General features: G+C 34.1%; 1 protein-coding gene across 1 annotated transcript in view; it reads left to right on the top strand.

The window, feature by feature from the left end:
- Window positions 1-2,671: 2,671 nt before the first annotated feature.
- LOC117324481 (gephyrin-like) overlaps window positions 2,672-13,213 on the top strand; it is a 122,033-nt gene continuing 111,491 nt past the window's right edge. Inside the window, 8 exon segments of the mRNA XM_033880360.1 lie at window positions 2,672-2,734; window positions 3,267-3,345; window positions 6,238-6,295; window positions 6,514-6,576; window positions 6,578-6,607; window positions 7,458-7,552; window positions 9,003-9,069; window positions 10,746-10,868. Of these exon segments, the coding sequence (XP_033736251.1) occupies window positions 2,689-2,734; window positions 3,267-3,345; window positions 6,238-6,295; window positions 6,514-6,576; window positions 6,578-6,607; window positions 7,458-7,552; window positions 9,003-9,069; window positions 10,746-10,868 (561 nt within the window). The 5' untranslated portion in view covers window positions 2,672-2,688.

The following is a 13,213-nucleotide window of genomic DNA, read 5'->3' as shown; positions in this document are numbered from 1 at the left end:
TGGCCCTATAGTGTCAGCGGCTGGGAGATGCTCAGGAAGGGTGTCCCTCAGAGGTCTATTGTTGGACCTCTGATTTTTAATGTGTTTTTAAATGACATTTTTCAATTTGTCAAATCTAGTAACCTTTACAATCATGCCGATGATAATACCCTGTCCCATATACTATTGTAAGTAATATTGTAGTCTTTTTTAGAAAGAGAAAGCCAGATATTAGTCAACTGTTTCACTGACGATGGCAGGAAGGCTAATCCTGATAAGTTTCAGGCAATATGTAAAGGGGAAAAACAAGTGAACTTATTACTTCTTTTAACATCAGCAATCAAGAAATTAAGTGTGAAAACTCAGCCTCCAAACAACTATGTGTGTTAAAAAGAATTGGGTCTAATCCAACAAAAAAAGGGCAAAATCACTATTTGTAAATATTTTATCTTGTCTTATTTTAATTACAGTCCTCTGGCTTACCACTTTGCAATCCTACCAAGACCAGAAAGATGGAGAGAATTCAGGAAAGATCAGAGCCATATGTTTTATGGAGAATGACTATCAAACCACGTTCCGAGATCTTGAGTATCTTGGATTGCCATTTATACACGTATGCAACTAGAATTTTAGGTTGTTCGGGAGCACGTGGCTTTAAATTGATTTTTTACACATTGGTAAGCTAAAGGCTGTGGCTAAAGAAGTTTATAAGATTTTAAAAAATATATCTCTGTATTTTACTTACAAATGTATGTTTAGTCGTAGAAATAGCTCTACAGAGCTAATGTTTTTTGTTTAACATATTCGACTTTAAATAAATCTTCTTGTATATTGTATACAAATATGGTTTCTTTTTTTTTTATTCTTTTCATTCAGAACTGTTCGTATTATATACATATGTAATATAAAGACCAAGAAGGTGAAGTTTTCATCGATATATCATTAACAAAGAGACATGTTAATGAAGATTCTAGCACGGCCCGTTATGAACTCGATCTAGCATCAAATCAACATAGGAATAGAACTATAAGCATTTTCTGTTGTCTGTTGCTGAAATAGTTTTTATTTAAGTAAAGACGTAGGGGAGACCGGGGCTAGTCCGGCCTCGGGGCATGTTCGGCTAATTGCTATATCTCGCGCGTAATTAAGAATAAAGAGACGTCATTTATACTATGACGTCACTTATGACGACGCTGTTTACGTCAGTACAACGATGGCCGCAGTGTGAAGTTTTTGGGCGTTTTGGTGGCGAATGTTTATTTTTAAGCCTGGTGAGTAAATTTTCAACATTCTTTTCAGTTTTTATTTTCACCGAGAACCGTAAGAAATTCGGACGAACTTAAATATGAAACATGAAGGTAAGATACTGGGCTTTGCTAGTACACTATGTTTACTTCATCCCATGTACCATTAAATAAGGTGCAAAGCGAAGTGTTCGGAAAAACTGCTGGGGGCATGTCCGGCCCTGAGAGTAGGGGCACGTTCGGCCTGGGCCGAACTTGCTCCATACAAGGCCGAACGTGCCCCACACAGCTGTAACTTGCGGACAACGAACAATAATTAGCTGCAATTATTTTTATCGGGGCATTCTGGACGGAAAATGCCGTTGTGAGGTATATGGCAGAATTGTTTGTTTATTTGATATGTTGCATGGCTGATATCGGACAGTTTGAACGGTCGCTATCTCGTCCAAGACATTGCTAAAACAAACGCACGACAGAGCGACACGTCACAGTGCGACATTATAGGCCTACGCACGTCAGACAGTACGACAAAACGGGCGAGAGTGTCACTGTCGCTATCTCGCCGGTTTTGGCGCACTTTCATGGGCGAGATAACGACAAAACCGGCGACAAAATGCACGATATATAGTGCGACAAAACGCATGACAGACTGAGAGTGAGAGCGACAGTGCGACAAAACGGGCGAGATAGCAACAATAAATTTCTTTCGCATTGTCGCCCGTTTTCTCATACTGTCGCAATATCTGTCGTGCGTTATGTCGCATTGATAACTGTTAAACACACTTTCTGATCCAAGAAACGAAATTCCCGAGATACCATATGCTTTTGACTTGACTAATAAACGTTTACGCCAGCTATACTATTCTATAATTAAAAAAGCAGCTATAGCCTAGTTTGAGATCAAAAACCAAACAAGGATATGCTTCTTCTAGATCAGGACAAATTTAATGGTAAATCCGTTTGGTATTGCTTAAAGCAGACACATGGTTAAAGATATAATATATACATATCTAACGCTCACTTCTGTACATTTTTTGTACGTCCCTGCATGACCAGTCGTAAAAAAGGAGAGTGAAAAAAATTATAAAAAGGAGACTGCAGCTATCACCCTTCCGAGAAAGCAACATGACTTTCGTAAATTTGCAAACTTCTACAATACTAATGGGTCGCAATATATATTAAAAAAAAGTAGTTAAAATTGCTTCATCTGTTTGTTTCATTTCAGTTGTTAGAACTTGTGTCACATCTTTTAGTTTATTTTTTATGGTAATGTTGTACATCTTTCCAATTTGATGTGTGGTTTTGTTCATATTGCATGTTTGCAATAATTGTAAGTTTGGTATTTTTTATATATAGCCTAGTCATTTATATATTCTGCTATCAATAATAATAAATCTTCAGATTAATAATCTGTGAACGTGCGCGTGGCACCTTCGAACGCACCCGGGGATTGAAGGTCTCCAAGATGGCGGATAAGTTAGACAGACGAATCAAAGTTGGAGTTCTCACAGGTGTTTACTTCTTAAATACACACATTTATTGTGTGACACTTATATAGTTGATACAATGTCACTTTATTTTCTTGCATGCCATGAGCGTCGCAGATTTCTATTTGAATGTTTCTACTTATATTAGAACTTGATATGGATAATTAAAGGGAGACAACTCAAATTATAACTGACCAAACAGTTGATAAAATGACAGAGATTAATTTAGGGACATATAACGTCCTGATTAACTAGACCATTATAATATACATTTTGCCAAACACAAGATCAAAATGTGTTATCTTGTATGCAACCATGTCGGTCTAAAGAAGTAGCAGAATTAATTCATATGAAGATTTATACTATGCACTGACAAAGAGAATTTTAAAATTAAAAATTTCACCACATTTAGCTCATCTGTTGACTCTTGCAATAGTGCATTTCATGATATATCGACATTGTTTGAAAATAAAATACTTTCCATGCATTATCTATAGTTTGGTTCAAACTAAAAAGATAATTATATATAATGTATTATGTCCGGTTTATATTTCAGTTAGTGACTCATGCTACAAAGGATATGCAGATGATAAAAGTGGATCAAATCTGTGTCATCTGATAGACCAAGACAAATTGTAAGGTTTTTGTGAGTGTACAAGATACCTTTTAAGTACCAGCTATTCTTTTTGCTATGAAATCTTTATCAGACATGGCTAATTGATATAATAATCTTCAATCAACATATCCTTATAAACGTTTGTTGCAACAATTACACTCTTTTTAAACTCAGTGATAGCAAGCAGCTAATTGCACTAATAAAATCAGATTGTTTGACATTGTCTCTTAAATAAACAAACTTATACCAAGTAACTAGCAAAATAAGGTATTTCATCATTTACATTTGTACATATTAGAGCTGTCATCGTTACAAATGATATCGATGTATTGACGAGTCTCATCTTCTGATACGATATCGATTCATACTTCAGAGTATCGATACAAAGGTAGACAACTGTGGTAAAATTTGTATATGATAAAATGATTATTTTCCAGGATATCTCTGTTTCTACTCATGTCCGTTCTCGCTATTCGAGAGCAGCCATTTGCCGACTGTTTTATATAATACATCAAATAACCACTCTCTGGATTTTTAAAAACTACAAATCCTTTCCATTTTTTTTTCAACAAAGATTGACAATTCCTGCTGTAAAAATATTTAATGTTGCAAACAAATGAGAACAATGAATAAAACTTAAGAACATTTAACGTAACAAAATATGGGATGATATCATTTTGAAATTCCGTATTCCGGTTCCATTTTAAGCGTTATTATTACCCTTTAGTCAGGGTCTCAAAAATGCATTATGCACGAGAAAAAATGAAGCAAATACAATTATTCGTTCCTGACTAGTTGACTTTGTAGTCTGCATTAATTATGCATATAGCGTGAACAATAACCTTGATACAGTTAATCAGATGCATTACTACACGGGTAGTAAGTTCATTTTTGTCAAAAAACAATAATTAGAATGATTTCATTGAATGGTAAGCTTTTGACATTCTCATCTCAACAAACCAATGTTTCGATATATATCAATATACATAACTCATATCAATGACAGCTCTAGTACATATATGTAACAGAGCGCATGATTAATTAAATTCAAATCACTGCCTCCGCTAGGGATCGAACCCGGGACCCCAGGCTTACTAGTCTTACACTCAACTGAAACACTGATCCTTACGAGCAAATACAAATACGATAAGTACATTGTAGTAATGGATAATATAATCAACATAAAACATTATCTGTACTTACAATTCTATAGCACAGCTCAGTTGAAATATCAAAATGTCTCCTAGAGTGAAAACCAAACCGCCATCGTTGAAATCTAATACAGGTATGATAGATTACTGCGCACACTGACCACTGGGCAATAATATAAAAATAGATTTAACCTTGACATTACTAAGACCCGGTATACAAAGCATGATAATATACTACATACAGTTCCGTCACAAAATACCGGACTGGATCTCAATTATGTAAAACGTAAAAATTCATTACAATAAATATACATGTCAATTTCAATTACATTGACATTGGAATTGTACCCTACTACATATATACAGTTGTACAAATGTAAATGATGAAATACCTTATTTTACTAGTTATTTTTCTTTAAGATTGTAAGCTTCAAATTAAAGCAAATGGAAATATCATCTGCATGTACAGGTATGTGTTGGTGCATTCACCTGTTTGTCTACATGTTGTCTACATGTACATGCATGTATGTGATGGCTCTGGCTGATTTTCAGCAACAGTTTACTTAATGACAGATCTGATAAGAAGTTAATTATGTTTACTGACAGATCTGATAAGAAGTTAATTATATTTACTGACAGATCTGATAAGAAGTTAATTATGTTTACTGACAGATCTGATAAAAAGTTAATAATGTTTACTGACAGATCTGATAAGAAGTTAATTATGATTACTAACAGTTTTGATAAGAAATTAATTTGTTTACTGGCAGATCTGATAAGAAGTTGATTATGATTACTGACAGTTTTGATAAGAAATTAATTTGTTTACTGACAAATCTGATAAGAAGTTAATTATGATTACTGACAGATCTGATAAGAAGTTAATAATGTTTACTGACAGATTTGATAAAAAGTTAATTATGTTTACTGATAGATCTGATAAGAAGTTAATTATATTTACTGACAGATCTGATAAGAAGTTAATTATGTTTACTGACAGATCTGATAAGAAGTTAATTATGTTTACTGACAGATTTGATAAGAAATTAATTTGTTTACTGACAGATCTGATAAGAAGTTAATTATATTTACTGACAGATCTGATAAGAAGTTAATTATGTTTACTGACAGATTTGATAAGAAATTAATTTGTTTACTGACAGATCTGATAAGAAGTTAATTATATTTACTGACAGATCTGATAAGAAGTTAGTTATGTTTACTGACAGATCTGATAAGAAGTTAATTATGTTTACTGATAGATCTGATAAGAAGTTAATAATGTTTACTGACAGATCTGATAAAAAGTTAATTATATTTACTGATAGATCTGATAAGAAGTTAATTATGTTTACTGATAGATCTGATAAGAAGTTAATAATGTTTACTGACAGATCTGATAAGAAGTTAATTATGTTTACTGACAGATCTGATAAGAAGTTAATTATATTTACTGACAGATCTGATAAGAAGTTAATTATATTTACTGACAGATCTGATAAGAAGTTAATTATGTTTAATGATAGATCTGATAAGAAGTTAATTATATTTACTGACAGATTTGATAAGAAGTGAATCATACAGCCTTCACACTACAGTTTTTGAGTATCAAAAATAAACATGAATCTTTCATAAATACTAGATATGGAGAAAAATACTAGATATGGAGAAAAACATGTTATACAGTATTTGTTTTCAAAATCATTGGAAATATATGTATAAACATTTGACATTGCATGGGAATTTTTTGTTTATTACAGAATCTGTGGAAATGTTACTGTTAAAGACATTGTACCTGATGAAATTGACAAAATTAAGGTTTGTGACAAGATATGACTTGGCAGCTCATTAATGTTTTATAATAAATATATCCTTATATAAAAACTTGACAATTTTAAGATTTCAATCATAGACTAACTGATGATGGCAACAATAATTTTGATACTTTTATTTCTTACAAATTCCCAAAAAATTGAGGTTATGGCATGATTTTAAGAAATAACATTTATATAAGTGATTTGCTCTATTGCCTTCAGAAAACATTGAAGGAGTGGTGTGATGTGAAAAAGCTGGATCTTGTACTAACCACAGGTGGCACAGGGATTTGCTCCAAGAGATGTAACTCCAGAGGTAAATGCTAGCTGTTTATACTGATATTTTCTATCTGATCCAAGTGCATGTACAATGACGGCCAGCACTGTACATGTGCTACTAATGAAGGTCTGGTTAAGTTGTGATTTGGTCAATTCACAAAGTATTTTCTAACCACTGATCAACACAGATTCTCTTATGATTTCCATTCAGTCATAAGTACACCTTCAGGCTTGAGGCTAATTTTTATTTGAATCTTACCAAATTGTAAATATTACTGTAACTGCTCAACTATGCAATTGATACTATATAATGCAGTTCTATGAATGATATGTACATTTCTGAGCATAGTATTTTTGTTGTGTCCCAAACCGTAAAGAAATATTACTTATACATCTCCACAGATAACATCCATTGATAATGATAATGGTGATTTCAAATTTTCCCCATGCATTAATGTTTGAATTCAGTTTGAATCTTTGTAAAAATGCGATGATTTTTTTCATGATATGGATACATTGTTTATTACAAACTAATGTTAATGATGATATAATGGACTCCTTGTATTACATGACAACCTGTCACACTATGAAACCACAGGGGCTTGGCACGATTTTCCAAATGATAGTCCTATATATTATAATGTTATAACCAACATGCTAGAAGTGATGAAACATACAGTTATAATATCCAGAGCATGATATATTACATATGTGAGATAGAAGTTAAACCTGTCATTAGTTTAACACTACATCCACATACTTGGATACATTACAGCATTCTTTTAATAATATGGAACTGTCTTTATATTAATTAACAGTCCATTATTCAAGCTAAATAAAGTTCAGTATCCACATATTATATCAAAATGAATGTTTGTGATTTGCAGGCTACTAAATCAATATTGGAGAAGGAAGCTCCTGGAATGACTATTGCCATGCTAAAAAAATCGTTGGAGGTCACCGACCTTGCCATGTTATCAAGGTCAGAAAATAATTTCATGTACACATATATGTTCAATGTACACATACATCATATGTAAGATTTATCTAGATTTTTTTAAATTTTTGTGTTGCCTTGAAAAGGTGACACATCCGTATTACTATGTCGGCTTCGTTGGCGTTGTCATCGTCGTCGTCGGCGTTGTCAGCACAATGGTTTCTGTGCAATATCTTGAGTTCCCGTTGGGCAATCAAACTCAAACTTCATACAGTGCTAACCTACCAAAAGTGCTTGCTTGGGATTGCTTTTCATGTTCAAAGGTCAAAGGTCAAGGTCACTGTTACTATTAATAGAAAATTGGTTTCCGTGCAAACTTGAGTTCCCTTTGGCCAATCAAACTCAAACTTCATACAGTGCTTCCTTACCAAAAGTGCTTGCTTGGGATTGCTTTTCAGGTTCAAAGGTCAAAGGTCAAGGTCACTTACTATTAATAGAAAATTGGTTTCCGTGCAATAACTTGAGTTCCCTTTGCCCAATAAAACTCAAACTTCATGCAGTGCTTCCTTACCAAAAGTGCTTGCTTGGGATTGCTTTTCAGGGTCAAAGGTCAAGGTCACTTACTATTAATAGAAAATTGGTTCCCTGCAATAACTCGAGTTCCTTTTGGCCAATCAAACTCAAACTTCATACAGTGCTTCCTTACCAAAAGTGCTTGCTTGGGAAAAGGTCTTACTACAGCCATCACAAACCAGCATGGATAGCACTATGATGACATGTTCGGGGTAAGAAGTTCTAAACATAAATGTAGTTAAATGTTCTTGCAATCAATAAATGCTATCAGCGAATTCACTCATCATGTCTACAAAACCTCTTAGATCCACCACTCCAATTGATGTGTGTACATAACGTCTTTAGAATTAGGACTAGGGTTAAATGTTAGTCATCAGATGAGTTGGCAACAGGTGAGAAATCTGAATACACATTTCACCTGTATATTCATAACATTGGTTTAAGAATAATCACTTCAATAATAATTAATTCACACAGGGTTTTGTGCAAAGATTGCATTTGATATCAATTTATTATTACTACTCAAATCTATTAAATGTTGTGCATTCATTGTATGGGAATCCATCTGGCAAATCATACAAATTATACTTGGAATAGATACAATGAATATCCAAGCTGTTTTCTTTTAAATTCAAATCCTAGCTTCCTGTGCAGGCGACACATCCACTTCCGTGGAATTCTTGTTGTAATACTCATGGAATGAAGTTTTATCCCAACTGGCATTTGCTGTAAATATAATCTTTTAAAAATTACTTGGATGTTCTACTTGCAAAATGTAAGTAACTACTGATGTGTTAGTGCCATATATTAAAAATAATTATCAGTACCTGACCCAATGGCTCCAGAAGAAATTACTCTGTCCATATAGGAGCTTCATACAGCACATGGTAGGTAAATTATAATGTTTAACATTTATCTGTAGGTTGACCTGTGGCACAAGGGGAAACACTTTGGTTATCAACCTTCCAGGGAGCACAAAAGGCTCAGAGGTAAAGTGTAGCGGGGGATGTTATCGTATATGTACTGATAGGTTAGGCTGACAGGGTTAAGCTTAACGCTAACTATATGCCATGCCTATATGCTGTGTCTGTACTATGTGTACCTGTGTCACCTTGAACTTTGCTAGTCCTCTGTTCACGTGTGCTGTCTCTGGTCGATGTTTTTGTCGTGCATTGTTCGTAGTCGCTTTCTTTTTCGTCAGTGTCTGTCGTGCCTGTGTATCCTCTGTCGTGATTGGTCCTTATAGTTTTGTATTGTTAAAAAGTGGGATAAATTCAGGGTGGTGTATCGTATACTGGGCAGTCTGATGGATTAGTTTCCTGTGTGCTGTCACGTCTTTCACGCTAATACTAATGTAACGTTAGGGTATGTAGGTCTTGGGTGGGTAGTATTAGTTGGGATGTTGGGTTTAGTTAGGTCGTACATGTATGGGGGGTGGTTTTAGGTTAGGATGTTTATTATATAGCTAGGCCTATGCTGCTGTCCGTTTATATGTAATTTCATGTTGTAAATGTTTATGTCATCATTAATAAATGGTTAATTGTAGTTCAAGACGTTTGTTCTATCTCTATACGACAGATACAAGTTACCCATCGAACCTGGGTTGTTGGTCCACAAGGGCGAGTCGGGTGCAGTTTGACGTACGCAAACTGGGCCCGACACGCTCCTGTTACAAAAGTAATAGCCATGCTATGTTGGTGTAAGGTGTGTAGCATCTTAGTCGTCTGCTGGGTGCTGGGGGGACGTTTTGCATTGTGTCCGTCCCTCCATCCTTCCATCCGTCTTTTAGCACTTTATCCTGTTCAGGATCTGTCTCCTACACTACTTGTCACTGGATCTTCATACATATGTAGTTGGATCATGGGTTCCTATAGGTTAGGCGGTGTATCGTGTATCAAATTTAAACACTCTAACCTATAATTTAACCTTACATCAAAGGAAAAAAATTGTTTGGGCCATATCTCCTGCTCTTCTTATCACTGGAACTTCTTACTTCGGCTTCACTTCCATTGGAATTCTGATATATGGCCTAGTAATATTTCTGAATTTATTCATGTTAATGATACCAACTGCAGTTTGAATGATTTGTGTCTGTCAAATAAGCAGTGTGTAGAATAAGTTCCAACAAAAAATCATTACCTATATATTCTTGGTATAATGTTAATATCACATCCAGTGGGGGACTGTTATTCATTGAATTGTCTGGTTGTATGCCATTTTATTTTTTAACATAATTTGACAGGTATACACAAAAAGTTATCTTAATAGAATGTGTTTATTATGCTGGAATTTCTGTATGTATTAACCCAGGTAGTATCATAGTTTCAGATTCTTTATTGCTCACTGGGAACATGTATGTGTGCTACGACAGGTCGATATAGAAAGCAACATTCAGTACATGTAGAACGCAGGCAGGGTAATAGAGTAAAGATACAATGATAATCTGTGGCGCATCTTACTGGAGATAAGGAGGCTGTAATTTCAAGCATAACGGAGTAGAAATGCAATGTTGTACATGATATTTGTGTATCCCACATACATATTAGGTACATGTACAATTATGTTCATGTAATCTGACATGTATTCTTTCAGATCTTTCTGTTATGTTTATTAAGTATTTTATTTAACCAAGGTTCTATGATATTATTGTAACATTTGCCTTCAGGAATGTTTCCGATTTGCCTTACCTGGGATCCCACATGCTGTTGACCTCCTCAGGGGCAGTGATAAGTCTGTGAAAGACACTCATGCCAAGTTGCAGGCAGAAGGAGTTGTTGAGCCATCCAAGGTTGGTAGTAATTTTATAGAGAATTTGGTTACATTTTCTCTTTCATATTCCGTTTAGTAAATTATCCCCTTTGATATCTCCCAAGGAGTATATCTTGGTAGGAGAGTAACAGCATTGTCAAGGGAAGCTGACCTTATATAAAGTGAAATCTGGTATAAACAGAAATAATGTTTTTCTATAAAGGTAAATCATGTTCAGTATGAATTGTTACTTTAAACACAACTGTATTACACTTATTTTACTGATCCACACTTGATGTGAAAATAAAACTGATGTCAAATGGTCAACGCTAAATTAATGTATGAAAATGGAACATTTTTGGCCATTAATACTGAAGAAGCTGGTATCAATGAATTCCAACTATTTTCACATGTGATATATGTTGAGGAACGTTTGATAAATCATGTTAAGACGAGGGATATATTTTTGGCCATTAATACAAGAAAGCTCGTATCAGTGACTTTCAACTATTATGTAATATGTTGAGGAAGTCATGACAAAACTAGGAATTAATTTTCTATCACATAATACTGGTATATTCTTGGTTATAAAGGAAGGCATGACATTAGCAGAAAAGTGACATTTACAGTATTAAAATCATTATACATTATGTAGTATTATAATAAACCCGGAATATTGAACATGAAATTTTCTTTGACATTTAATAATATGAACTTTTAGATTCTAAACTTTGAATGAATCATAACCATTGTAAGTAAGATTCTTTGTTTCTTGATTTGAATATTCTGATACAATTCTGGATGGTTATTTATAAGAATATATAAAAATAGGTTAGTCTCCAATCTGTCCCATCGTAGGTTTGTCTTTGTCAGTTAAACTGAGAACGATAGACCCTGAAAATGAAACATCATCATGTGATGAGTTGTTTCTTGTGAATTGTTTTGACATACATGTGTATATGCCAATTTTGGATAAGCCTTGTATATATGGAGCCTTTTCCATAATATAACGTTTGTACTATAGCTCCGTACAATTTCTGAAAGCTGATTTCCACACTACTGTCAGTAGTACTATCAACAGACATTTGGTTGTGTAGTCACAGTTCTCCTGATACAGCTGAGTAATTGTAGTGATGCTGTTCTGCTAAACATTTTGTTTGTTTGATGTACTATTTCAAAAACTGTATTATTTTGTTTTGATAAGTGAAAATTTTCGTCCTTCTTGGAAAAATGTAAATTACCAAACAACAGACAAGAATAAAACATTTCCCTTCAAAAGATCATGTTTGTCTTTTTATTTTGTTTAGTTCTTAACATTCAAAGTTTCAGGCCCTAGTTTCATCAACATTTAAGGAAGTTTCTTCACTTCTTACCAGTTTGTCCACAGGAAAGACTTATAAGAGTTATGGAAACATTCCTCAAATTCAGTAATGCTTTCTTATAATTTCAAATTAAGGAATATAAATGTTGATGAAGGTTCAGTTCTTAGCACCCCAAGGTTTTTCCAAAAAGCCTTGTCATTATATTCCAAGGATAGAAATGACTGTTTAGTACAAATATTTGAGAAACAGCATGATAGCCTGATTAAGGATACAGAGAACTTTAAATTGCAATTTTATCATAAAACAAAAAATTCATGACCTGATCTTATGAATTAAAAGTATTGATTGAATAAACCTCGTGAATGGGATGCTGTACTCGTACAACAGTTGGAATTGAAAATTTATAAATGGGTACTTAAATTGTATCTTTATATGTATTGTTTTATGACACATTGACAATTGGAGTCATTTAGGGGCAACATATCTTTATATATATACAATATTAATGATTTTTAATATTTATAGAGACAAAAGTATTTGATTTCTTTTGTTTGTTACACAAACACCCTGCAGTAATAGTTGGTTGTGGTTGGATGCATGCTCTGGTTATGAACTTGCTAAACAGCTCCATGTAACAGTGTTTCTGATTTGCCCAGGCCCTCCAGGAGAAGATGGTACAGAGCTGTGTGTCTGAAGTCCTTGTTAACAAGACAAAGAGTGTTCAGGTCAGGAAATACATTTCCAGCCCAAACGGCGTCTGACCGGTGTCCGAAGGGTCACAAGAATAGGGGCCACGATGAGAGATAACTTTTCCAGCAAATCTGAATGCACTGCTGTTGAGAACTTAAGTAAGTCTATATTAGCATCATGTGATATCAGGATGGAACAACAGGCAGCAGACATTCAGTTAAACAGACTACAAGAAGGAGATGGAGTGAAAAGGTCTGAGATAAATAAAGACAATTTAAGAGGTGAAAATCAGTTTAATCTATCAAATGTTGGTGGACCAAGTCAAAATTCATTTCCTTCTGACAAAGTTTTCCGTGTGATAGAAAAGCCTTCT

This window comes from Pecten maximus, chromosome 3 (assembly GCF_902652985.1).
Source record: "Pecten maximus chromosome 3, xPecMax1.1, whole genome shotgun sequence".
Classification (NCBI taxonomy): domain Eukaryota; kingdom Metazoa; phylum Mollusca; class Bivalvia; order Pectinida; family Pectinidae; genus Pecten; species Pecten maximus.
Note: the sequence above shows the minus strand (reverse complement) of the source record. Positions and strands in the feature narration are given on the sequence as shown.